Below are 27938 nucleotides of genomic sequence, written 5' to 3'. Positions count from 1 at the left end.
ATATGGCTATCTCTCCTTTTGCACCTCTCTTCCTTCCCTAAGACCAGTTATCACTCAGGCGAGGTTGAGGTTCAGGACAGAGAGGGGTGATTCCGTGGATTGAGGGTGGTAAATTGTTGGGGCAGTTGCCTTGGGCAAGTTGGGTGCTGGGGATGGTAATGGCCTTGAGCTGGGCCAGGCCATTGCTGTGAGTGTCCAGGAGGTGGCCGTCCCCACAAATCACACTTGGTCTTGAGTAGCTGAAGCTGAGGGAAGGGAAGACGCTTGGGGGAGACTCCCTTTAAATTCTTCTGGAACTTCCAGCCTTCTTCTCAGCCCACCCGGCTTCTGAATAAATGCTAGAAGGTCTGGCCTTTATTTTATGTAGCCTAGAGAGTAAAACCAGACTACCGTTGAGTCCTAAGAGTGAGAAGGCTTGAGTTAACACCAAATTCCATCGTTACTAGTTATGAAACAGGGAGTGGGTTCCTTAACTTATTGGAATATCAGTTTCCTCATCTGTAAAATGAAAATAATAACACCTACATTTTCAGGTTGTTGTGACCATGTGCGAGACTCTGTATGAGGCCCCGCAGGAACGCATTAGACGAGACTCCACGTGTGGGGCATGTGGCACGGGGCCTGGTGCGCAGACAGTGCTAAGCAACTGGTGTGTGATGATGACAGTGATAATAATACCATCAGTTCTCCTCATCCCTGTAGAAGGGTCACTGATGCTCCCTTACATTTGTCTCAGCTGCTTCATTAGAGATCTCGAAGTGATCCACATGCTCATCTGGTTTCTCCCTGGTGGAGGCAGAGAGAAGAAAAGGGGCAAGAGGCCCAGAGTCTTCTACAGACAGTGAGCCGAGCCTCGGGTGGGTTTCCCCAGGGTCTCCCTGGCCTTCAGGGCTCCCCTCCTTGCCACTGGGACCTCCTTCTCTGTGGCTTCCAGGGACTGGCTTCAGCCTAGAGCCTGGGCCAGCTTTGTTCTTTTTTCACGTTTTGGGCAGGAGGGTGGGGGTCTCTTCTGTGGCTGAACTAAAAGCCCAAAACACCAGGGGAAAAGAAAGGAGGGGGAAACAAGGAAGGAAAGCAAGCCGATAATTTCCTCGAAGGATAAACATCCGATTTTTTTTCCTCACCCAAAATAAACATGCTAGCCACAAGGAATTAAAAGCAGAAGAGGGGAGGATGTGTCTCAATTTGGGGCTGCTCTAGGAAGCTGACCTGCTATTTATCCCAGCCTTGGGCACAAACGGAGCTGCCAATTACACTCCGGGCCTGGGGAGGTGGGGGCTGGGGGGAGTGTGAGGCTCACACACACGCAGAACTTCTCTTCTGAGGCTACCTTCCATGACACTGCAAACGGACACTTCCTTTTTGCTTCTTCTGTTAGCTCTGCTGACAAGCGTGCCTGGTGGGGTAGGAGGGAGTGAGGAGTTCCTACTGCCTGGGCTGGCATCAAAGGCCCTTCTAGAGAACAAGAATCTGGTGTCCATCACCTGGGTAGGGAGCTGAACCTATCAATGCAGTGGAGAAGCATCGTCCAATTCCCTCCCATTCACAAACTCAGTCTCCCATCTCATTTTGTTCTTCAGAGCCCCACCATTAAAATCTTCTTACTAGTTAAGAATGTGCTCAGCTGGGCTGAGGGGTTGGCCAGGCCCCCTGTCTTCCAGCTACTGAGGGGCATGGCTCTCAGAAGGTACTACCCCATGCCCAGCTGCAGCCTGCCCCTTGCATCTGGGATCTCAAGGCACTGTGCACACAGGAGTCACCACAATTGCTATATTCTAGCCAAGGAGAGAGGGGTTATTAACTCTTGGAGGGAAACTGAGTGGAGGGGCATGTTGAGGGGGTGGGGGGCTGAGAGGACTGGTGTTGGGGTGGAGGAGTTGAGGAGCTGGGGTTTAGCCAGAGAATGAGACTGTAGCAAGGAGGTCCCTCCAAGGGGTCCTTGGGTGGGAGAGCCAGGAGACACCCAGAGGACGTTAAGGGGAGTTAGATGCCGAAAAACCTTTCCTTGCAGACACCAAGGAGTTTCTTCATAGCTTTTTAAAAGCATAAATCAGATTGTGCCCCTCCTCCCCCTCCTCCCCCTCCAATCTACTTACTATTCAGTGATTTTCCACTGCTTTCAGGGTACCATCAAAACTTGAACATGGTTGCAAGGCCTGGCATGTTCTGGTCTTTGCCCATCTGTCCAGGTGGCCACGCTATTGGCCTTTCATTTCCTGGAAGATGCCACCCATGTCCCTGCCAGCCATGGGAGCTCAGAAGCATTGTTCCCTCTCTTTGGCATGCTCATGACAGTCTACCCCTGTCCCCACTCACAGTTAATCCCTACCGCACTTTTCAGCCCTGGAGTTAAACATCCCGTCCTCTGAAAGGCCTTGCCTGAGCCTTCACCACCCCTCCTCCATAACAAAACAGGTCCCCTCTACACCCTCAGCAGCTGTCACATTTGTTGTAATTTGCTTGTGGTTGTCTGATGAATCTCTCCCTCCACTACCGACTGTAAGCTCCGTGAAGCAAGCCTCATGTTTTGTCTGCCCTGTTCACACACGTCTCCCCAGCACCAAGCAGAAGAGCAGGCACACGTCAGGTGCCGACAATATTTATTGGATGAATAGTGTTGGATGTTGGGGCTGGAAAGGACCAGGATGATAACTCAGCTGCCGCCACCTCTTCTTCCTACCTCAGTGTCACCACTGAGGAAGCAGAACTTTAGAGAGGATAAGTGCTTTGCTCAAGGTCACATGGTGCCTCAGTGACAGTTCAGGGGTAGGGATCGCCACCTCTGCCTGTCTGTCTCTCCCACCCCACTCCTCCACCACTTGCATTTACAGGAAAGCCCCAGCCCGGTGCTGGATCTCCATTGATTTCCTCTTCTTGGTTTTTGAAGGACAGGTTAGGAAACAAAATATCCCACCAGTAAGCCCTGGAGGATTTGTTTTTAATTTGGAAGAGAAGGGGTTCCATACCAGACCATCGGTTGTGGCAATGGGGACACACACCTGCCGGGTGAAGCCTGAGGTCTGGAGGGCAGTTACGTAGGCTTGGGTTTGTCCTTGGGCTCACTGCTTCCTCCTCCAGGAGCCTGGAGAATTGGCGAGTCCTGGTAATTTTGGGTCATGAACTGGGTGCTTGCTTCAGGTTCGCTCAGGTGGAAGCGGTTCAGAAATCTGTCCATTTTCCAAGAACCTGGAAGGACAGACAGACCACAGGGAGGCAGTGAGCGAGAACCGTGGACTTCAGAGCTGGTAGAGGTGACAGGGAGTGGAGACAGCAGGTGATGACCTCGGCCACTGGGCTGAGGGGACAGAGTGCCTGGGGTGCCTTCTGGCTCCTGTCTGCAGGGGCAGCCCCTGGATGTCAGCATAGTGTTTGGGAAGGGACTGCTCCTCAGAAGACAATGGGGACTAGGAGTCTGGACTGAGTCCAAGACTGCATTATGTCTCCTTCCCCAGTACCCTTTATTTAGCATAACTCTGCCTTCTCATTCACATGCAGAAAGGAAATGCCCATCAGGTGGGTTGCCCACTTCCTCCACACACCCCTCTTTTCCTGCAAGCTCTCCTGACCCCATGCTTCTTTTCTTCACGCCTGCTCACCCCAGCAGCTGGGGCTGAGATTGGCAGAAGTGTCTGTGTCATTCTTTCAATCTCTTCCCCAGGACTCCATCTCCTCAGAAATCCATGCAACAGCGTTCCTTCCTGGGCTGTGGCAGAAGTTGAGGGGCAGGGCATATGACCAGGGCTCCCTGCCCCTGAGCACCTGGTTCCCGGAAGGGAACAGAGTGTGGGCGAGGTGTCCCCAAGCTGGGGCCTGGAGAAGCCCAGTCGGTGCCCAGGTCAGAGGGCACCTTCCTGAAGGGGAGAAAACAGAGGGGCGTGGGAGGAGGGGCATCTTCTGGGGCAAGTATGAACAGGCCTAGCAGCAGGGCAAGGAGGGCACAGCCCCGGGCACTGGGGAGAGGCTGAGGGAAGAGGTCAGAAGCACATTCCCACACTCTTGTTTCCCAAACCCCGGGCCTCAGGCACCCTCGGCGGATGGCTGCCAGATAAAATATAGGATGCCCAGTTCAATTTGAACTTCAGATAAACAACAATTTGTTAGTCTAAGTACGTCTCACATATTGCATGGAGCATACTTATATTAAAAAATTATTCCTTCTTTGTATGAAATTCAAATTTAATTGGGCATCCTGTATTTTTTTTCAACTTTCCCTGGGTGGAGAAAGTGCTCCGGGAAGACCTTGCCTTGGAGCAGGGCTAGGCAGTAGCTGAAATGCCCTGGACTGATGGAGAACAATAATCTCTGACACACAGAGGGAACAAGGCAAGGGCTGGCAGCCTAGAATTCCTCTCAGAGCCACCCATTTACCCGACTGTGGTCCTCTGTCTGCACCCACCACCCTTCTTAACAATGAAGAATGCAAGTCCGTTGAAGTATTCTTACTCTATCATCCCTTCCCATAGGGGCTGTTTGCATTTCAAAGATGTTCTCAAGGAGAAGACAATTTTTAATCTAAAGAAGCAAAACAATAATAATGATAATGCAAATAATAACAATAGCAATAACACACCTATATAGTGCTTCCTATGTGCCAGCACAGTTCTAGGAACGCCACATTCTCATTAATCCTCACAAGGGGCTACTGCACAGATGGTGCGCCTGGTGGGGGCACAAGACCAGGTTCTGGTGAAGAAGCTTCTTAGGGGTGGGGAGGGAGGAAAGGGCCTCTTCAGGTTCCCTCGGAGCCTATCTGGCTCGGTGACTACATTCAGATTGGACCTGTGAGGGCGAGGGCTGGAAAACGGGAGTTTCAGGAGTTCTCCTGGGGGAAGGGCTGCCGGGCACGGAGAGAGCCTCTCCTGTTCGGTAGGTTGCTGCTGGGTTGAGAGGTGTGTGATTGACTCCTGGGGGTCTTCCACTAGGAGGGGCAGGAGGGAGGAGGTGCTGTGCCTGGCCATGGCCTCTGCAGCCAGGAGCCTGGCTGGCTGGAAAAGAATTGTGGTCTCATGACCCTGGGAGTGTGTGCATGTGTGTATGCTTGTATGTGTGCATGCACGCGTGTGCATGTGCACTCCAGGGAAAGGGCTCATGGGTGACTGGTGTGTGGTAGGCATGGGGACAAGGGAGCCTTCCCCCGCTGAGTAGGGCAGGAAGGAACTCTGGTGGCAAGGAAGGAATTGAAACTCATCACGAGATCAGGGCAAGGTGGTGGAAAGAAATCCCCTGCGCCCTGAGGGAGACCTTGCTCCCCTCTCACAGCAGTTAGCCCTCCCCTAGCTCAGAAGACTTCCGTCAGTTGAGCTTAGAGTGCCCCGGGGACCTCACAGCTCCTTCCCGTCCCTTCCCAACAACCCTGTGGTTCTTGGGCCTCTTGGGCAGCTTCTCAAACCAGGAGAGCGGGCACAATGCCGCCGGCTGCTAGCCTCCTGCTGCCTCCTCCCTTGGCTTGGCCAGGACTCCTTACACCCCCGTTTCCTGCCACAGAGGGCAAGAGGAACTGACCCTGTGCAAGTTCTAGAAGGAAGAGGGGTGAGTCAGGCCCTCAGGGGTGTGTGGGGAGAGATGAGGAGCTAGGAGGCTGTGGCTTCCGTGGTCACCGCGTGGAGGAAAGCCCCATCCTGTATGGCACTGCTTGGTCCCCTGATCTGCAGGGAGGCACTGCCATGCAGGAAGAGGGTGGTGCTGCTGTCTGTGCTGGGGCCACTCCCCTCGTACCCTGGGGCCTTCCTGGGAAGAGGGCAGGGGTGATGAATGCGCTTCAAAGGCCTCTGTGGCAAGAGGCCTCTGCTGGAGGGAGGAAAGAGGATGGTGTGTGACGCCTGTCTCCTGAGCCACCCAGTGGTTGGAACACAGAGGCCAGGTCTCCTCAGGGTGGGGCTGCTGCATATGATGTGCAGGTGGGTCCCTGCACAACTGTAGGGGGCACTGTTCTCATCCTGTAAAACCATACACAGTGGCCATGCCTAGAGGCCATTCTCTCACTCACTGGTTGATGCTGATAGGGAAGATGTTAGCAGTGGGAGATGTTAGATGTTAGAGATGTTCCAGATGTGGGCCATGGAGAGAGTTAGGTAACCTTATCTAAAGCCATCAGGGGTTTCTGAGCCACCACTGTGTGCCTGATCTCCACGTGACACTGGGTGGTGGTGGTAGGGTGGATGACCCCTGTCTTCAACAACTGGAAGAGAGGCTCCAAGTTTTCAGAGACTCCTCCTCTGAGTTTGAGTTCCCGGGACTGCAATGGTGGGAATGTTTGGGAACAGCCCCAGCGCAGGTCTTGACAGTCACTCTCTCTACCCCAAGCTTCCTAGATCTGTGGGGCTGGCTTACCACTGTTTGAGAGTGGTTCATCACACGGGATGGACAGCCCTGTTGGACCTATTAGGGTTAGACAGGCATCCAAGAGACAGAGAAAGTGATGCTCCATCTAGTCTGCTTCCCCACCCCCTTGTAGGACTCAGGAGAATGAGGTAGACAGTGCCCCTGCTAGGATGTGGAGGCTCTGAGCTGAGGGGAATCTCAGACCTTTGGGACCAGGGACTCCCAACACTGACAGCCGCCTCCTGGGGACTGCCAGGCTTGGGGAGGAGTTGCTTTATCCAGGCCCTACTCCTGCCCTCCACGCGTTTATATATAAGGCAGTTAGCACTGGGCTAATAACAAGCTAGGCCTTGGCAGCACACTTTGTAGCCCCTGGAGGAGGAGGCCCCATTCTCTCCAGCAGGCCCACTCTTAAGACTTCCCAACAGTGCAGGACAGGGTTCCCTGCATGTCCTTGCCCTGGCCTGGGGACATTTCCCACCTGACTTGTCATTTGGTCCTCAGTGGGTGCTCAAGTGTTTCCCTCTCCGCCTGGGGAGTGGGGGGTCAGAAAGCACCCACTGGGAGGGAGGCCCCCCTCCAGGTGGGCTGGAGAACAGAGGGCGGGGCTCTAAGCTTTGAGGCTGCCTCCTCTGAGCTGCCTCCTGAGCCTCTGCTGGGCCCCGGGGTGCCTGGCTCGAAGTGGCCCTGTCCCCCAAGTGGGTCAGCTGCATCTCACCAAGATGGCCACCCTGTCCCCTGGCCTCCCCCTAATATCCCCCTAGGCAGGGGCACCACTGTGTCTTGTCAGGGGACAGGGCCCTGAAAAAAAAACAAAAATTGAACGCCAGCCTAATAACCGCCCCACCGCGTGCGGGCTCCGGTCTGTAATTTGTCTGGCTCTGCGCGGGGCTGGTGCAGTGATAGAAGCGCTGATGCCTTTTTGCTGAGATTAATGATATCCTGGCGGTGGTAGGCGGGAGGCCTGAGCCTTTTATTTTTTGTGCCATTAAATGACATCAAGAGACTTCCACTCAGGAGCTGAAAAGCCCTCGTTCCATCACATCCAATTACTCCTGGAGAATATCTGCTGAGTGGCTGATCCTGCTGGCTTGAGGGGCTCGGGGCAGAGGGGACCACTTTGACTTTGGCGGGGGAGGGAGAGCAGGGAAGTGAGGGGGCGTTCCCAAGGTGGGGAGGAGTTACCCCGTCTGCTCTGGAGAGGAGAACCGAGGAGAATTGGAGAGTGGAAGTGCAACTTCTAATTATCCAGCAAGTGGACCTCCAGGCCTCCTCCTTCTGTCCTGTGGCTGCGGGTGGGGGTGAGGAAGGGAGTGAGAGGAGGGGAGACTTGAAAACGTCAATTTAAGCTCCCGATTATCAATTTCAGTATTTGGTGGTGGGGATAGTTGGCTGGAGTTTTGGGTGAAATTTGGGGATTATCTGTGGTTTCCCAATGATCTGTCCAATATTGCTTTGGATGGTTGATGTTGCCTTGACTGGGGCATGCTTCTTGAAGAGGGTGGCCTGGGGCCTGTGCAGATTGTAAGCAGTTCCTAGCCAGGGTACCTGTCTGAGAATTGCCCAGGATGGTCCTACCTGGGGCGCTGCCAGGCCTCCAGTCCTAACCACTCTGCCAGGTGAGTGGGGCCCTTTGGAGGCAGAAGAGGGCTGCCTGACACAAGCCCACACAGTGACTCAGGGGCTGGGCCCCAGGAGTTCTGGGGCCTGGCCAGGTGAACCACCATGGGAGGTCATGGCGGGGGTGGGGAGTAGGGGCTGTTTTGTAGTGGGCTGGGTATGTCTATGTCTGTCTGTGTGCGTGTTTGGGGCTGGTCTCCAGGCAGGGCCCCTTCCCTCCACCTTTGCCTCCACCATGTGCTCTACCCTTACTGTCACCAGGTCTGGTGGATTTCCTCCCAGCCTTGGCCCTGCCACATCAACGCCTCCTACTGTTGATGCTGTGTGGAGCTTTGCTGCCTTCATGCCCTTGGCCCATGCTTTCAAACATTTCCCCACAATGCCCCTTGTCTCAATCACCCATGGTGCCCCGCAGGCCTTTAGATGCCACAAACAAGACTTAAACCCCACTGTGTGGCAAGTCTCTGCCTGTCCCTCCTCTCTGACCCCTGTGGGTGGGTGGCTCACCCAGGAGCTGCTGAATTCAGGTGCCTGTGGTGCTGGGGAGTGGGTTATGGCTGCCTAGTTCAGAACCCAAGGACCCTTCCCTTCCCCCCCAGCCTGTTTTGCAAGGAGCAGTCTCTCCACAGGCCACCAAGTCTGCCCCAGTGAGGCGGTGACCCGAGCCTAGCGTGACCCCTTAGCTCCCCTCGCGCTGCAGCACCATCCTGGGCTCTCAGCCTTGGAGAGGCTTCTGGAGCAAGCTTGGCGCGTCATCTTGTAGGGCAGATAGGGGATTTCCCTGAGCATGAGGCCATGAGGCCAGCCCTTGACACCTCTGGGCGAGGGGGCTGAGGTGTGGCATGGCGCAGACCACAGCTCCCCGGGAGTTTTAGTCTCCACACAGTGCTCAGCCACAGCTTTCTCCAGGGAAGGGGCATGTGGGCACGCTGCCTCTGGTGGCTGCTGCTGCTGGCCAAGGATGCCCAGGGCAGCAGGATGGACTTGCTTCCTCTCTGTCTCCACCAGGGTCCAGAAGCCTGGTGGTCTGGGCTGGGGGAGAGGGAATGTGGGTGAGTTGGTGATAGGTGCAAAGAGCCTTGCCCCAGAAGCCAGAAGAAAGTTAATTTGCTGTTCACTGCGGACCCTTGATCAACCAAGCCACTCACTGTTCCAGGCCTCAGTTTCTTCAGTGGCCCAGGGGGAGCGATGGCCACTGTCTTGCCTCCCCCACAAGGTCTGGCCATTGGGCGAGGGGCAGGGCAGGCTGGAGAGGCTGGACATATAAGTGGCATGTAAGAGATGTAAATGGCCCTGCCTGCCCACCGTTGGGACAGAGAGGATGTGGATGCCGAAATTGTCATTTGTGGGCACGGTACTCATGGACGTGGCTGCCTTTTCAGGTGTTAAGGAAGTTGACGATGAGGTGTGTTTGTGAAGGTGGGGGTGTGAGAATGTGCAGATCCATGTGTGTGTATGTGAGTGGCTTGTGAATGTGCATATGTGGGTGTGTCCCATGCACAAACACATTCAGTGATTGAAAATCCACAGTGGGCTGAGCACAGGGACAGGTGGTAAAAAGGAAACACAAGACAGAGGCGAGATCTTCCCTCAAGGAATTTTTAGTCTCATGGTGGAAGTAGGGCCCATGCAAGCGAAAGATGACTAATAAAAAAGAGATAAAAGCAACAGAATGTGATGTAAGCGTGTGAAGAGAGAGACGCAGGCAGGAGAGGGCAGGGAGCGGGGACTGGGGGAAGACAGCCCTATGGGGTGATTCTAAAAAGCATCATGGAGGCGGTCAGCAGGACTGGCGTTCTGAAGTTGAGTGAGATGCTCCAGGTATAGGGGAAGGGGGAAATGGTATGCCCAGATTGGCAGGCAGAGGCAAATCAGTTGTTGGGTGAGAGTGGTGGGCAGGCTGACGTAAATAAAAAAGCAGGAGTTGCTGGGCATTCTGGCAGTCTGTGTTACGGAAGGGCGCACCATGCGAGGTGCGAACGAGCACCGCGTGTGCGGCCCCTCTTCAGACGTGTCCCCTCAACGCCTTCAGTTGGTTCCTCTAGAATGTAGGAGTCTAGATGTCGCATCCAAGGCTGCTGTGAGGAAGATGCGTAGAGAGTTTGGATGTCAAGATCTCCCACTGGCTGACCCCATGTATATTTCCTGGGGTCACAGAACAAAGAGGAACCCCAGAAAGGGTGTCAGCCCTGGCTCTGAGCAAATCTCCCCTGTCCCCCAATCGTCATACAAGCTCAACTAGAATAATCTCATGCTCGCTTCTCATCCTAAACCTGTCATTCACACCTAAGTCCCAGGGAGAGAAGTGATCGCAAAAGACTGGGTCAAGTTAACTGTCCTCTATGGATATGCCCCTCTACCTGGCTCCTGCATACTGACCTTTCTCCTCCAGTCTCTGGAAGCTGCTCCTCCCCGTTCATCCAGGGGCACAAGCGGCTGGTTACACCACCAGGACTCCCCCCTCCCTCCGTGATATCTTCCCATGGAAAGAAAACTAGACCAAAGTAAGTCCAGAGCCTGTGTTCACGGGCAGGGCTCCATGCCCTGGCCTTTTGAGGGCTGGCCCTTCCCCGGGCTCCGTGAGGCCCCTAAGCACTGTGCAGGTGCTTCAGAGAGCGCCAGGCCTTTGGAGTTCTGACATTGTGCAAGGGCCACTTCTGCTTTTGCAGTCACCTCTGGGTTCATCCACGCCACACACCTCCATGCCCCCCGTCCTCTTGCTCTGGTCGGTTCTGCCCACCACTCCAGCTTAGTCACCTCTAAAGAGTGGCTTTTGTGTGTTATTTCTCCCGTGGGTGCTATCTAATGGCTCTCCATGGTACCCGCCAAAGTCATACCTCTGCCGGGCCTTCCAGAACCTCCACAACCTTCTTCTTTTCTCCCTTCATCACCTTCACTGCCCCCTCACAAGGGGTGCTCCTTCTCACTATTTTTTAAATCTTTGCATCTGTGGTTTCCTAGCCCAGGGCTTCCTCTCTCCTTCACTCAAGGATTCAGACCTCGTCCTTCTCCAGGGCCCAGCCCACGCCCCACCTTCTTCATGTGGCCTCAAGGCCATGTAGATTTGTAGGTGGTCCAGCTCCACCCCCTCTTTGTCTAGATGAGGAAACTGAGGCTCAGACAGGTTAGTTGATTTGCCCAAAAGTCAAATCACTAGCTAGACACTGGAAATCCAGATTTCCTCACCCTGCGGTAAATACTGTGCACTCTTCCTGGCTGAAGAGGGTGTGTTGTTCTGGAGAGAAGGGGATACTAAGAAGGGACTATCCATAAGTCCACATGATCTCAATGTCCAACTGTCCTCACAGCGAGAAACACTCAATTAAGTGCTTACTTTTAAGATGCTCTGCCTTGTTATTTAAGTGTTTCCACAATAGAGTGTAAGCCCCTTGAGGGCAGGGAACATTCCCTGGGCCATGGATCAGGTCCTCTCCAAAGCCCCTAGCACAGAGCTAGGCATGGGGAAGGTGTCACGTGGTGGGACCGGTACCCTGCCCGGAGCTCTCTTCTGGGAGGATCATTTTCCACCCCCCGCCCCGCCCCCGTCCATTTCTGGTGGCAAACAAAAAAACAGCATGGAAACCAAAGGGACTCTGCCCAGATGCAAGTCCAGTCTCTAAGTGTTCACGTAGATGGAAGGTAGGTGGTGGGGTGGTGCACAACACACTGTGGTTTTGGCAAAGATCCAAAGGGACTAATAATGGGTTTCAGGTCCAATAGGTTTCCAACTTCCTTGCCTGCTACCAATATCATAGGAAGCACACATAGGCCACTGTGTTTTCTGGAGGATGAGCAGGGATCACACCTGAGGGCCCCAGCCATGGCAGGGGTGGGAAGCGTCTTTGGTGCACATGCCTCATTTCCTCCCTTGCCCCTTTCACTGCTCCTCCTGGTGCCTAATGCTCCCTCCTTCCTCCTCCTTCCCGCCCTCAGAAAGCACTTGATCCTGCAGGAGGCTCCTTCAAGGGACTGTCTGAGCATTATCCCACCAGGGCGCAGGCATTGTGACCTGCTGTCTCAGGTGGGACTCAGAGGCACTGTCTTACTTTATGAGACTCCCATGTGCGGGGGTACATGGTAGGCTGAGGTGCTAGTTCCCAGCCCCCAGAAATCACAGTGCCTGCACTGGTGGAAGGGGCTTCATGATGTCTTAGGTGGGATGGGGACTCAGGCAACTGGAGAAATTGATCTTGGCCTGGGCAAGATATATTTTTCTTTTCCTTCTCTCTTTGTGTCCAAACTTGAAAGTGTGTCTTTGGCAAAGCGGTTTAAACAGATTTACAGATTGGCAAGGTGCTGAGGGCACTTGAGGAGGGTCCATCAGTGGAAAGGTTGCACCAACTCTGCTTCCAGCGTGGCCTAGAGCCTTCTGTGATTGGTGACCTCTGCTCAGCCCATCTGAAGGCCTCCATCGCTCAACCCGTGCCTTTCTGGGCTCCATGCTCCTCTCCTCTGGGGCCTCGGGCAGCAGGCTGATAACAATACCTTCACTGGCTTCCCAGTGGGTGGAGGTTGATCAGGGCCACTGGTTGAGAGGAAATGGCTGATGACACTTACCCACCTACTCACCCTCCTGCCAGACTGGGGAATGTGCTTTTTGCACTCTCCAGTTGGCATTTGTGTGTTCCACATTATCTTCCCTTCCCTAAAATGGGGCAGGTGACAGAGTGCACAGGGGTTACTTTATTTCACATTTTCCTGAAGAGAAATCTAAGGCTCAGAGAGGGGGGCGTGGCTCACACAGGGTCAGGTGAGTCACCTATGGCATTGCCAGTGGCCAGGTGTCTATGTCTTTTCCCGCTCCCCAGCTCAGGTTGGGGGGAGGACTGAGGTCAAGCAGGCTGGGTTAACCATTAGGGAGCTATGGGGAGTGGGTCTCCTCCAGAATGCCAGGAGGGTTGCTCAGAGAAGCTAGTTGAGGGGGCATGGCTGGGGAAGTCTTTGCCCCACCACTGAGATGGCACCGGGCAGACGTCAATTAACGACCAATGAAGACAGACCAGCAGGGTGGCATTCCAGGGCCCTCTTGCCCAGATCAGACTCAATTATAGGGTACAATTACCTGCAGAGGTGCTGTAAGGTAGCTGTCTGCACATGCCATTCAAAGCTGCTGGGGGAGATGCTTCTCTCCCTGGCTCCAGTTACTCCTTTTGGAACCCACCCTCCCAACTAAAGCCACCATCTTGGTCCATGGGACTTACTTCTAGGGAGAGACCACATCTGAGGCCAACATGTCCTTTAGGACACTCATTCTAGTTTATTCCCAAGAAACACCACCCTTTGACCCCAGCCTCCAAGGCTCATGGGTAGGGGTCAAGGTCCCAACTTCGCCATTAATGCATGAAGCATCCACTTCCACCCTAGAATTCACTCGGGTGGAAGGATGGGAAGGCCTTACCTCTGGTTTTGTTTTCTTTGGGAAGGAGAGAGATGGTCTTTTCTTCCTGAAGATAGATGAAGAACTGGTAGCGATGGAAGCCACTTTGTGCTGGTGGGGAGGGAGGCTGGTAGGCTATGGGTAGAAAAAGGAGAGAGGTGGGCTCCACATCCTACAGTACCCAGGAGCTCCTGGCTGCTCTGGGCAGGAGGAAAAGAGAATCATTCATGCCTTTCATGGTACCCGCTGATCCCCCTGGGGTCCCAGCTGGGAGCTCACCCATTGCAAGACATTAGGATTGATCTTTGGCTGGATCTCACCTTCAGCAGCTTCATTTAAGAAGCACACTATTTTGGGTGGTGGGGGGAAGAGGAGGGGCAGACTGGTTGAAGGTCTTGGGTGCTGGCGGGTCTCCTGGCCTTTCTGGGCCAGTGGGGGTTGGTGTTGCCCTCTTTTTGCTTTAGGCTTTCCTCATGGATTTCCTGTCTTACAAGAAACCTGTCTTCCTCTGTGAGTGTGTTTGGCAGCGGACTTTTATTTATTTTTTCAGCATTTCCTTATGAACTCAATCCCCAAAGAAACCAATTTCTTGGCTGGATCCGGAGGATCTGGAAGTGGTTATAGGGGTGGGTGGGACTCGGTTCAAAGGTTTGATCATGGAAGCTGTAGGATCTGGGTGCTCGGGGCACTGGGAGCCCACTCAGGCTCTTCCGGAGGAGAAGGCCCATCTCCTTCCCTTTCACTCTTGGTGCAGGAGGCAAATCTTTTCTGGGGGAAACATGGGGTGAAGATATCGCTCATCCTTCCTCCGAGTCTATGCGGGCCCCTGGGCCGTTCCAGCTGGGCCTCCTTCCAAGAGTGCTGTGCCTCTTCCTCCTCCCCTTTGCTCTCTTCATCTCCCCTTCCAAGGAGCCAAGAATCTTCCGGGGATGGGCGGGACGGAGTGTTTGCAGTGAGGATGCTGGTGAAAAGGAGTACTGGTCCTTTATGACCATCTCCTTCTCCTGATCATTAGACAAGAGCCACTTGCTATTTGGAGCTGTTGGAAGTGTTCCTTATGGTGTGCTTCCGGCTACTGGGGCCTCCAGTGTGCTCACAGCCAGGGGAATTCCTGACTATTCATCTCTCCTGGAGTTTTTGGATTGCAGATCAGGTGTGTGTGTGTGTGTGTGTGTGCATGCTTGCTCAGAATGAGAACAGTGCAGGGTGTGCCAGGAGACGTGTGAGTTTGTGTGACTTGGGGTCTACACTGGGGAAGGTGTAGGTGTTGGAAGAGCCAGTAGCGTGTGTTCTGAGGCAGTTTTGGAGGGTTTCTGTTGGTGTGTGTGTAAATGCGGGTAAGTCAGTGTTTTTTCACAAATGCCAATGCTGAGAAAGACTTCTGAGCATAGGTGGGTTTCGGAGTGTCTCTTTATGCACTGTGTGTGGAGGGCAGATGTGGCCAGGCCAGCTTTCAGCAAGGCTGGTGGGTGCGAGGGTTGCCGAGCGCACTTGAGGGTGGGTATGTTCCACGTTGCCAAAGACTGGTGACCGTGATTCTGTGTGGATAAGGCTGAATTTGGGACTCACTGGTTCTATGCAACTGGGAACTTATCCGCATGGGAGATGGAGACTGAATCCCTTTCACTAGGAAGATTTCCTGAAGAATCGCCCTCCAAAAGTAGAGATGAGAGGCATGAGGAGGCAGGGAAGGGGTACACACATGTCGAGCCACTTCTCTGGGCCAGGCCTAGCTGAGTGCTTTCCCTTCTGACATCACCTTAATCCTCACACGACTTGAGTAAGGGGATATTATTGCCATTTCCTGGATGAGGAAACTGAGGCTCTGAGAGGTTGAATCAGGCCGATAGTAAGTGGTGGAGCTGGGATTTGAATCCAGGCCTATCTGGTGCCCGAGCCTGTGTTGCTTCACAGAACTATGAGGCCTGGTTGGTCTTTTTGCTCAGCCCTTTGCCAGAGGCCAGCTCACCACCAGACCATTCCCTTCAAGTTGCGTGGAGGGGATGCTCAGATCAGGGGATCTGAGAGGGAGGGGAGGAGGGGAGCTGGTGGTGAGGATAGGGGTGGGAAGAGGAGGGCATCAGAGAACAATGAGGTCTATGCAGCCACATGCAACCACATTGTGGGCTGGGGACGGGGGAAAGGAGGGAGAAGGGCAGAGGGAAGGGAGTGACCCCACCAATCCTCGCCAGGAGAATGGTCTGGTCAGATCCATGCATTTTGATGCTGGCTCCATCCCTTACTAGTTGTGTGACATGGGGCAGGTGGGGCCGTGCCTCAGTTTCATTCTCTTTAAGATGGAGGTATTGATGGCAGCGACTTAAAAGGCAGTTGTGAAGATTAAATCTGAGTGTGCGAGTAAACTTTTGCACACTGTGAAGCACCCACATCAAGCTGTGTTACTATGATTTTGGGATCATCATCGTCGCCCTGGCTGGGGCAGGGGCGCTGGAGGGGCTTACTCACCTGTTAGCTCCTGGCCCTGAATCTTCCCTTTCTTTAGGTCAATGCCCTGAAATAAGAGACAGGCATGGGTGTGGGTTACTTGTAGGGCAGCAGAGGCCACACCGTCATGTTTCAGTCTGAGTGGGTTCTGCTAAGTTCTTTCTCTCTCTAAGGGAGTAGGATGGAAGAGGAGGAAGATGTATGGGAGATGTTGCCAGAACAGGCTGTGCCTCAGGGGATCCGGGGAGAGATGACAGACACAGACATTGCTGAGGGTGGCCTGCTGGCAAGGGATGGACCCCCTGACCTCTGGAGAGGGAGAGGACACTTCCCAATGGGCTGCCCCACTCTCACCATCTACACCCCCCGACTGGGCACAGGACACAACTCTCAGCCTGCCGGGACTGGTCAGATATAAGGCAGCAGCTGACAACCCTCAGAGGCTTGCTAAGCCAGCACATCTTCTTGGGCTTTCTTTGGGGCCTTCAGAATATTAGCCAATGGCTGTCTGAGCAACCAGAAGGGCAAGCAACGGCAGGAGGAGGCCGGACTACCTGATTCTGAGGCAGCTTGTTCCCTAGACTCGATGGGACTCAGCGCACAACAAGCAGCAGAGTCTTTGGCCACTGGGATAGCCTCGGTCTCCCACCTTCTCTTCCTTCTCCTCCCTTTTCCCCTCTGCTCAGTGTCTGTGGGATAATGAGGCCATCCTGGGGGTGGGTGCTAATTATTGTTTGTGCAGGACTGGGAGATGCTCAGATGAAAGGGACTGGAGTCGGGCCCCTGGGTCTGTGCCACAGCTCAGGCCCCTGGGCCATGCCAGGGAGCCCTGCGGCCCCTAGGTGTGGGGTTTTATAGCCTTAATGATGGTGATTAGCGTGGCTCTTCATTGGTTCTGCCAACACCTAACTGTGCCCTGGCCACCTTTCCACTGAGCCCTTCCCGGTGCAGCCCTTTCATCTCCCCTCGCAGAGGGGCTCAGGGTGGTGGTGGGCAGATGGGGAGATCGTGGTGAGGGTGAGGGTGTTGGGGGGAGCATGAGATTTCATCTCAGTTCTCTGTGGAGAATCTCAGGGTCAGCTGGGTGACCCAACCCCTAGTGTGGTTTACTTTTTATAAAACAAAAGCCACACCCGCATTCCAGAGCCCCCCTGCTCTTCTCCCCTTTAGGTTGCAGCTTGCCAACAGACTGTTCCCACTTTGGGCTTCCTTTGCCAGAACATCCCTCTCCCGCAGGTGGAGGACATACTGTTGTCCAGGTTACCTTTGGTTGGGAGAGGGGGCGGGACACTGCAGAGGGATGGAGCCCACCACCTTGGGAGCCCTTCCCGCTTTGTTTTCTTCACCCCAAACAGGTGAGATCTCTGTGCTTTGACATCCCTTCACCCTCCCTTGCCCCTTCTTGTCTGCTCAGCAGCATACAGACAGCCTTCAAATTCAGCACACTCTGGGTCTGCCTTGCCCTCTCTTACCACAGTCCCCCGACCCCCCAGTATCAGGCCTCGCCTATCCAGGCCTGGCAGGAGGCCCAGATGTGGCCAGGGGCTGAGATGCTTGGGCGCCAGGATAGGGGGAAGGGGACAAGGGAATGGAGGCCCCTCCCCTCGACATCCATCTCTCCCAGGAGACGAGGTGAGGGCCCAAGGCCTAGCGGGCCACTCTCTCAAAATAGCTCTCTGGCCACTCGAGCAAGATTGAGAGATCAGGGGCTGAGCCCAGGGAGGCCCGGCCTATCCCAGCCCAGTCTGCTCTGCGCTGCCAGCCTCCCCCTCATTCCTTCCAAGTCAGCCCAGCCAGTGGTTTGTTTAAACAAAACAATAGCAACCTAAGTTGGCTGTTTCTTTTCAATTCCCCACAGGCTTAGGTCCCACCCAGAGTGATAAACAGGCCTCTCTCCATCTATGTGAGTGCAGGGAAGTAGGGGGTGGAGGCTGGGGCCAGTAAGGTCAGGGAGTTAGTTTGTGCAGAGCATTGTGGAAAGTCTGATTTGCAGCCTTGATCAGGGCAGGAAGGCTCTCCTTCTCCTCCCTTTCACTCTGGGGAGTGTCTGCTCATCAACTGGGGCCGGCTTGGCAAAGACAGACGCAAACCCTTGGATTCATTGAATAAAGCCAGCGGCCCTTCTGCTTCCTTCCCAGCCTCTGCCCCTGAGCTCAGCTGAGGCAGCTGAGGGCGGAGGGCGTGAGTAGAGGGCACTGATGGCCTTTAGAGTCTTTAGGGTCTCTCTTGAGTTTGTCATAGTGACAGGCACTGGTCCTTGCTGGAAGAGCAGGGAATGGAGGCTCTAAGGAAGGTCCAGGTGGCAGAGGGGCCCCTGCAGAGCATGTGGTCAGCATGGCTGGTATTTCTTTGCATTGGGTTGAGGAAGGGCTAAGTTCACTTTGGCCATAAACCTTCCCTCATTGCTCTGTCCTTGGGGGCCTAAAATTTTTACCATAGAATCAATACCTAGGAGGGGCCTTAGGAAACCAAATTCAAAGGGTGAGAAAATTGAGGGCCCAAAGAGGTCAAACTACTAGCCCAGAGCCACACAAGCAGTGAGTGGGAGAATTCCAGAATGTTCCAGGAGGAAGGAGCCTTAGACCCTTTGACCTTCGAGACCTGCTTTCTCAAGGTCTCAGGCCTTTGACCTGCCATGCTCCTGTGCTTTCCCTATGACATCATGACAGCCCATCACTACTCTAGGAGGCATGTTTTTTGGAAAGCCATTATTAAAATACACAGATATTACCCGGAGGGCTGGGGCTATGGTGGAGATGGTTACCACCCCCCTCACCCCATAGGAAAACTTGAGCTTGCCTGAAACGTCTCCGTGGATGGGAGTATCACATTTAGCCTGAGATCACCTTAGAAAGCTGGAAATCTCTGGGGATAGATGAGATTCAGGGACATTTCCAGAGGGGAGAGGGGGAAATCTTTTGTTCTGGGCACTTCCCAGGGAGACTGGACTGAGGGAAGTACCCTCAGAGTGGGCAATGAGCCCAGCATTTGAGGAACGGACCTACACCTGTCAAGTCTGAGCAGAGAGGAGCTTTGGAAGGAGAGCCCGCAGGCGGCGAGGGGCTGCTGAGAGCTCCCTCACACCTTGGCTTCCTCACCTTGCCCTGCCTCTCCCGGCCTCCTCTACCTCCCCAGCCCCCGGGTATGCTGCTTCTCTTTGAGATGGGCCTGGGGCACAGACAAAACTTCCTTTCCCTTACTATAGCTAAGACAGGTTGACATTTTCAAAAGGAACTTGTCTAAAGGCTAAGATTAAAAAAAGGAAATAACTACAGAAATTACAAACAGCATGGAAATAGTCTAGTTTCTAATCCTCAAGAACAATGAAAAGCCCAGGATGGGCTGTTCAGGACATCAGGACAGGAGCACCCGAGGTATTTGGCTGGTGTGCTTGGGAGGATGTCCTGGGCCCTTCTAAGGGTCAGGGACCAGAGGGCCTTGGGAAGGTAATTCTTTTCCTTATCAGCATCCTCTGGAAATGGGGTCTGATACCCATGACCCTCCCAGCAAGGGGAGGGGAGGAGGGGGTGGAAAATTACTCAGTAGCACCCCTTAAATGCTCAGGATATAAGAATAGTCTCCCCTTTTCTTAGAAGTTGGCCCCCAATGTGTGCGTGTGCATGAGTGCATCCATGTGTATATGGCTGCACGTGTGTGCTTGTGGGGTGTGTGCATGACTGCCTGGCATAGGAAATGGCACACATTATTCTAATTGCAGAAAAGGAGTTTGACTCTAGGACACTTTGGAGGAATTTCTGAGTTTATAGAACATGAGATTTCCTTTTCAGCTCTCTCCTACCTCAGAACCCACTGCTTCTCTGTCAAGCTAGTTTGGAACTGGCATGTGAGATGCTTAAGAAAAGTTGGGGCTCCACCAAGAGTCCTAGCGATCCCACTCTTGGACTAGGGTGCTGCAGACTGTCTTACCAGACTGTTCTGACTGCCTTATCTCAGGTCAAGTAAAAAGCACAATGCTGGAAGCTGGGAGGCTGCCCCCCCACTATTATCTTACATTTGTAACAAGTTTTTAGCACTTATTCTCCAGGGCGCTGTCTGACCGGTGGATCTCACTGCAGCCCTTGCATGGGAAGGACAGAGATCTGTCTCTCCATTTGACCAGAAAGAAACCCAGAGAAGTCCAGCTTCTCAAGGGCAGGGACTGCATCCTGCCCGTCTGTGTAGCCCTGAAGATGCTTTGCACATAGTTGGGTAGCAGGTATTGTCAATGCCCTGGCCCCTCCCCTGGCCCTTGTCAGTTGGGTGCTCACCAGCTCCTCTTCAACCTGCTTCTCCTGGCCCAGAGCAGCTGCTGGCCTCCAGAGCCTGCTTTAGCACCTTTGCAGTAGGGCAGACCTACTGGGGTGTTAACATCCCCTGGCAACAGCTGTTAATCAATGGCCGATGGGAAACCGTGCATAAATCCTCCGCTCCCTGGCTCTTGGAGGATGAAGGAGCAGGGTATTTCATACAGGCTCCAGGTACCACAGTGGAACTTGTTTGCTCATGAACTTTGATTGAGTGCCTACTTTTTCTTGTCTTATCCACTCCCTTACTGGTGCTCCCTTGTGTCCCCTTGAAAATAAACTCCTTGCATTAGAATCCTTATCTCAAGCTCTGCTTCTGGAGGAACCCAAGCTAAGACAGTAAGGGTCCAACAGACACTTGTGGAATGAGTGGAGAGATGAGTAAAGGCTTTGTCTAAGGTGTCAGAGTAGTTGACCTCAATGCCAGGACTAGAAGCCTGTACTCCTGCCTCTCTGTCCCACACTTCTGATGGCCCGCACCGCTACTGTCTAGACCTGGATCCTTCTGCCCTCCTGGGCCGGGCCACAGAGTTCCCTGAAGGAATTAGTCCCTGATACATTAAGCCCTTGGAGAACACCAAACAGATGAGCCAACTAAGATGAAAGTCACTTCTCTCTTTTGTTTCTTATCCCCAGGAGGACAGCCAGACAGCCACATTTCCTGAAAATCGAGGGTCCAGAAACACCCCTCCTCCTGCCTGGGGAACCCCTTAGGTAAAGGCTCTTTGAGGCCTGGCGGCCAGATTTGGGTTGTGAGGTCTGTGAGGTGGTGGGGAGAAGGGGCCTGGCTCAGCACTGGTCCCCGCAGGGAGGCCAGTCCACTTTCCTCATTCCCTTTCAATTACCTACAGGCAACTGCTTGCCCACCTGGGCGTCTGTGAAGGCCCCAGGTACTTGGGCTTGCTCATCCCCAGAGCAGAGAGTCAGCCGCACATTTCCTCGTGCACGCGCAGGAGATGATTTAATCTCTGCACCCACCTCTTCCATCTGGACAGGAGGCTTCAATCACTTCTCCTGCCTGGCTACAAACCCCAGGCAGGGTGGGAAGTTTCACTTTTTGATCTCTGGGTGTGGGGGGAGGTCATCAGAATAATCCTGAACTTGAAAAGTGAGGTACTGGGCCACCCTGTGGCTTGGCGGTTAAGTGCGCGCGCTCCGCTGCTGGCAGCCCAGGTTCGGATCCTGGGCACGCACCGACGCACCGCTTCTCCGGCCATGCTGAGGCCGTGTCCCACGTGCAGCAACTAGAAGGATGTGCAACTATGAAATACAACTATCTACTGGGGGGGCTTTGAGGAAGAAAAAAAAAAAAGGAGGAGGATTGGCAATAGATGCTAGCTCAGAGCCGGTCTTCCTCAGCAAAAAGAGGAGGATTAGCATGGATGTTAGCTCAGGGCTGATCTTCCTCACAAAAAAAAAAAAAATAAAAGAAAAGTGAGGTACTGAAAGGTGTCGTGGAGATAAGGGAAGGCGGAGGGAAAGATGAGCCAAACAGAGTACCTGGAGGAAATGGAAGAAAAGGGAACACAGGAGCAGAGTTCTAGGCTCTCTGACACTGGCACCAAACGAGAAAGCTCCTTGCTGTTTTGCACAGCTGCCTGCAAGCTGCCAAGTGGCAAAGGATCCAGGAAAAGGCACAAGACTGTAAAGTGCTACCCAGCAATCTGTGTATTCTGCAATTAATAAGGGGTAAGTAAGTGGAAGGCATTGACAGCTCCCAGGCTCTGAGATACCCAGGGGCAGCAGCTGCCAGGCTGCCTAACACCAGCCCAGAGAGGACCCAGCCCCAGACACTGGTGCCTACTCCAAAGGAAAGGCTACAATCAATTAATCCTATAGCCTGCTTTTTTTGCCCTGGGGCCGGAGAAAGGAGGACTGGTCACTGAGGTGGGTGGAATGGAGTCCGTGGGAAGTGATGAAAAGGAGGCACAGATCTGAGCCCTCTTGGGAGCTGAGCTTCTAGACTCCAGGGTGTAGGATGGCCAGTTATTCTGTGCACCAGTTTCCCTCAAGAAGTGTCAACATCAAAGACCTGATAGGCCTCTTCCTGGCATCCTCATAGGCAGTGGGGGCTGCACAGTGAATGTCGTCTTTAGGATATGCCAACGGATGGCCAGCACATGCTGGTGTCTTGGCCCCGACAGACAACACGACCTTTGGATTTTGATTCCTAGTTTGGGTTCAGATCTGGAGTCAGTTACTTCCTTGGGTGTCCAGATGCCAAAATGGGCTGGTGGGATGCGGCTGAGGAGGAATGATCTGCTTCTTGGAATAAGTGGTTACCAAGATGGGAGTGGCTTCACTCAGGGCTTCACCACTCTCCATGACACTAGGTTGAGAGGCAAGATTTCCCAAGGCCAAGGTCAAGGTCAGGGTTGTCTGTGGCTTAAAGAGTACGGGCTGTCCAAGCCCTTTGCTCTTGGCCCTGTGGTTCCCAAAGAAGTCATGCTGTCTTGCACCTGTGTGTATGTGATAGTATCTAGATCGAGTTGGCCCCAAGACATGATGGCTGGGGAGATGGGTATATAAATGAATCAATGAATGAGAAGCCCTGTGTTGGAGATAGAAATATGAATAAGACACATTTTATGGTATTGAGGAACTCACGGTCTAGTGGGGCAGATAAATTAACAAAGAAATAACTTTATTACAGGCCTAAATAGTTTAAGTCTACAGGAAATGCTGAAGGAGCATAGAGGAAGGAAGTTGTAATTGCTTGGGGGTAGCGATCAGGGAAAGCTATTGAGCGGAGGCTATACTCTATCTGGGCCTTGAAGTATATGTAGGAGTTTTTCAGTTTTCCAGTGGACAAGATAAGGGAGGGGAAGGGCAGCTTAAGTTGAGGTAACTGCATAAGCAATGTATGAATATGTAAACAAGATATGAAAAGAGCAGCTGTGTCTGGAAGAAGCTCAAGATAAGGCTGGAAATGTAGGCTGGGGTTTGACTTGAAAGGCGGGCAATGCTTCTGATTTCTGAGAATCAAAGATATCAGCAGCCTAAACTTTGGGTCCACAGACCCCCCCGCAAGACTTTTTCTGTTTTCCAAATGCTCAGCAACTGTGTCCCAGGAGGGTCATCAGAGAGGGCTAGTGGAGCTGCTTCTCTGATCAAGAAAGAATCTGGGTGGGGCCAGGCTTTGGGACACTGCCTGTGTGGCAGTCAGAGCTGGATGGAGCCGAACCCGTCATCGTGGCCTCACTCAGAGCAGGTGAGTCTGGGACCCCTGAAAGCCAAACACCTCCCTTTACAAACTGTAACATTTTGTTTCAGGTCATTAAAGTACTATATGTTCACTGTAGGAAAATTTTAAAACACAGGAAAAAACAACCTACAGAAAAGAAGAGTCTCCTGGATCATTCTGCATAGAGATAACTGCCCTGAGAACACTGTGGTCCCTTCTTTGCATTTGGGTCCCAAAGCTTCTTGTCACACAAGTGCCAGCTTCAAGCCTCTGGTCCTCTGTGGAGGTCTGGGTTAGCTGGATGCCCATCTGAATTCCCGTTTGGGGAAACTTGCCTGGGTTACTTTTAGCCCCTGAAGATCAGAGACTGATGTGAACCTCAGGAGATGGTGAGCCCAGCCCTCTTCTACCCTCGCCTACCACAATCACCCATTCTCTGGACGTAGCTCCAGGCTAGCGTTGCGGGGGAAGGGAAAAGGAATAAAGGACACAATGTATGGTCTTATTAAACGTGTTCCACTTAGAAATGGAGAAGAAATATTAAGGTAGGTTGAGAGCAAGCACCATGAGTTGATAGCTAAACATAGTTACTATGCATCAGTGTCAGTGTAGACTAAAGGCCGCCATTTCTAGGTATGCGGAACAAAAGCCGCAGCTTTCAGTATCAACAGCAGGTTGCTAGAATGCCTCATTTATCTGGAATCATGTAGGGAATTGGGTATTCTTCATAAGTACATTTTCCCTGATCTCTTGAATCTTGTATTTTTAGCACCCCAACTCCTTTTCTCTTAACTATTTTCGATAGTGATCTCCTTAAAACACTAGTTCTTGTCTTCTTAAACACACACATGGAGAATACCTTATGAAATTTTAACACCATTATGGTTGTCACAGTGAATAACTAATTTTGCACCCTGCTACAGCGCCAGACTGTGATGCTGAATGACAAACAGAAAGAACGAGCCGTTCGGCCTTCCACCTGCTCAAAGCTCTGGAGGAGCCAATAACTGAATATTTAGGTAGTAGCGGTCACTCTGTAAAGAAAGGGGAACCACGGGGCGCCTACAACGCAGTGGGCATTCCACCAGGCAGGCATTCTTTACAGAAGTTAGCATACTCTGGTCCCTGCCTTCCAGGACATTTCCTGCTAAGGTGCAGCGGCCAGGATACCCCCTCCTTGGAGGGCAGAGGCCCGCTGCCCTGCTGGAGGAGTGGTGCTTCATGGTCTGATTTCTGGCAGCCGCGAGAACTAGGGAAATTGTGCCATCCAGTTAGAAGCGGCTCCACACGATTAGTGACTGAGCTGGTAACACAGCCATTTGAAAGGGCAACCTGGGCTTCTGTCCAATGTCGTTACCAATTAGCTACATGACTTTGAGCAAGACACTTAATTTCTCAGCGTTTCAGTTTCCTACCTATAAAGTGGCAATGATAGTGATACCTGCCCTGGTTTCCTCACAGAGTTGTTGTGCGGATGAAGTTAGGAAATGGAATAAAGTCCTGCAGTGCCGTCCAAATGTATAGGTCATTATGGTTCCCCTTCCCTGGGCTCAGCGGACGAAGTGGCTGCCCAGGGAGTGGACACGGCAGGGGTGGGGTGGGGAGGTGGGGGCTGAGCTGGGGCCAGGGATGGGGATGGGGACACTGCCTCCCTCTGACCGCCCTTGGAACCTACCTTTCGAGCTCTCTCTTGCTGTGACAGGCCCAGGAAGTCTCCTGGCAGGGTCAACCTCGTGAGGCTAATGGCTGTGCCATGGGCTTGGAGATCACTCAGCTGTGAATCTGCTGGGTCTGCACTCACCCGCGGTGTGCAGAGTGCGTGGCACATAATGTTTATTAATATGCCTTGATGAGAGGCATTAATATCTCTTAATGACACCATCTGAGCCTGGCCGCCTTCCTTCTCTCTCTCCTTGCTCCTTTCTCTTCCCCCATCACATGGAGACACACACACTCACATACAGAGAGAGACACAGCAACAGAGAGAGTGACACAGGCTGACACAGAGGAGGGTCAGGAGAGAGAGCTGTCCAAGGAGGAGGGGGCACAGATGGGGTTCCAGCCACAGTCAGACAGGATCCTGGGTGAGGGAGGAAGCAGGATGCCGCTGGCACTGCTGTCAGGTGGAAACTTGGCCAGAAACTGCTTGGTGATGGGAGCAAGGGAAGCAAAACAGCGGCAAGACTTTTCCAAAACTGGTGGGAGGGACTGGGACTGGCAGCGGGTGAGATAGGAGAAGCTGGAGCTGGGAGGGGCTGGTGCTTGATGGGAGAGGAAGGGAGGGAGACTAAGAGGCCTGCAGCTTGGGCTGAGAGGGCCCCACGGGTGGGACGGCAGGGGTGAGAGCTGGAGAAGGGGAGAGCAATGGGTCACCCTCACACTCATACATGTTCACACACTCACAGCCCTCACACACACTTATGCACACACGGTCACACATGCCATCACACACTCACATATACACGTCCACAAGTCACACACACATGCTCACATACAAACACAATATGCTTACTCACATGCACACTCACACACACATACACGCTCACACAAACCCCCACACGTACACACACAGTCACATATACACATGTTCACACAGTCATACACACGTGCTTACTCACATGCACACTCAATTCACACACATACACACTCACACATAGCCCCACGTGTACACACTTATGCGCACATAATCATACATGTTCTCACACACATATATACTCACATATGCTCTCACACACATGCACACTTACACACAGACACTTACCACACATGCTCACACAACATGCACTCACATACACATACACACTCACACACTCACATATATACACATTCACACACTCACACAGACACCATACACACTCAAACGCTCACACGTAGACACATGCTCACACACACTCCCTCTCCCCCGCAGCCTCCCCTACCCATACACGTGGGTACGTCAGGGGCTGAACGTGGAGGGAGAGCCAGGGTGAGGGGGCATCTGGGAAGGGGGCTGGTGGTGAGGCTGAAGCTTGGATGATGGAATTGGGAAAAGCTGGTGTGGGAATCTCCGGGTCCCTGGCAGGAGCCCAGGACAAGGAGATTGGTTAGGACTGAGGTCTGTGAGTAAGAACTGAGCTGTTCTCTGTCACCCTGCAAGAGTCTGCGTGCCAGTGGGAGTCGGAAGGAGGGGAGCTGTGGTGGGAGAGGTAGTCAGTAGCAGTGGGGGCATCTGTCCCCGACCCCGCCCGCCTTCCCAGCGCTCTAGTAGGAGGCTGCAGGTTGGCCTGCTCCCCTCTCCCTGTAGCAATTAGGAAACGGGAACAGTTAATCCCCCAAACAAGCAGGGCTCAGGAAACTGTAACCCAGCTGGAGGGAGGGAGCTGCAGGGCCATCTCCTCAGGCCTGGCTCTTACCGCTCCCCACCTCTCCTCTCCAGCATCCAGTCTTTCTGGCTGGGGGCTGCCACTCCAGGAGGGGAGGGCAGGAGGACCAGGGGAGGAAGCGACCTGACCAGACTTTGCTTCCCGACTCCAGCTGGATAGGGAGCCCAGCAGCCCCCTACCACCCACCCGGCCTGAGGAGTAGCACCTCAGGGCTTATGAATGGTCAGGGGGCACTGGTGTCTGGACTGCTCCCTGGGGTGGCTGTGAGAGCTGCATGGGGGCTCCCCCCGGTTCTACGGAGTAGGGACCACCTTCACCAACTGCTGTGGAGCTTCTCAGAGCACCTGGCTCCTGCCCTATAGTCCTTCCATCTCCTCTCTCTTTGCCTAAGAGGTGCCCCTCAGCCCCCCACCCTGTCCTGTCCTGGCCTCCACTGCCAACCAGGAAATGGCCACCTGTCTCTCGGCTGCTCTGCCCTCCCCAGGTTACGGTCTACGAGATGCTGGTAGACCTAGAGAACCCGGGCCACAAAGGCTGGGGGGGTGGGTGGGGGATGGGGCATGGAGTGGGGACGGGGATCCCATCAGCCATGTGCCCCCGTGGCCTCCTGGGGGGAAGCTGGTAGCAGCGGCGGGATTCGGGCTCCCGGGCTCTGTTCTCTGCTTTGTCCCCCTCCTTTGCTCTATTTTAGGTTTCCATACTCGGCTCTCATGGGAAGACAAAGCATAATCGGTACTTTTGGGCCTCCTCTCTCCTTCCCCTCCAAACGGCCCAGGCCCAGGGCTGCCTTGTGAGAAGGAAGAAAAGAGGGAATGACAGAAGGAAGGAAGGAGAGAGGGACTTTCTGGAAGATAGCTTGGGGATCAGAAATTTTGAGCAAGAAAAATGCTGGCAAGATGTGGAGGCTCTGGGAAACGCTGTGCTCATTAGGAGGTGTGACGACAAGCAGAAATAGTCTGAGTTTCATTCAGATCACATCTTGCTCTTTTCAGAGGGACTCACAGTGAACTTGGCCCCGGTCCCCTAGCCCCGTGCCATTCAGACCAGCAGCAGCAGCAGCATCACCCAGGAACTTGTCAGAAATGCAAAACCTCGGGCTCCACCCCAGACAGAGTGAATTAGAATCTGTTTTAACAAGGACCTGAGGTGACGCATATACGTTCAAGTCTGAGAGGCACTGCCTCAGAGTCCTGCTCTCAGGGCCTGGGGTCTCTAGACAGACAGGGGACTCCTCAGTAGACTTGTGGTGGCAGCAATGATGGGAGCATTTGAGCTCTTCTCCCTGATGGTGTCTCCTTTCCAGTCTCTTCCAGGCTCTGGAGCCT

General features: G+C 53.5%; 1 protein-coding gene across 1 annotated transcript in view; it reads right to left on the bottom strand.

The window, feature by feature from the left end:
- Window positions 1-3031: 3031 nt before the first annotated feature.
- PEBP4 (phosphatidylethanolamine binding protein 4) overlaps window positions 3032-27938 on the bottom strand; it is a 196969-nt gene continuing 172062 nt past the window's right edge. The window contains exons 4-6 of the mRNA XM_058549832.1: window positions 15785-15830; window positions 13340-13453; window positions 3032-3186 (exon numbers count right to left, since the gene is read on the bottom strand). Of these exons, the coding sequence (XP_058405815.1) occupies window positions 3032-3186; window positions 13340-13453; window positions 15785-15830 (315 nt within the window). The remainder of the gene's footprint in view (window positions 3187-13339; window positions 13454-15784; window positions 15831-27938) is intronic.

This window comes from Diceros bicornis, chromosome 11, assembly GCF_020826845.1.
Source record: "Diceros bicornis minor isolate mBicDic1 chromosome 11, mDicBic1.mat.cur, whole genome shotgun sequence".
Classification (NCBI taxonomy): Eukaryota; Metazoa; Chordata; class Mammalia; order Perissodactyla; family Rhinocerotidae; genus Diceros; species Diceros bicornis.
The sequence above is the reverse complement of the archived record's forward strand: the minus strand, read 5'-3'. Positions and strand labels throughout refer to the sequence as shown.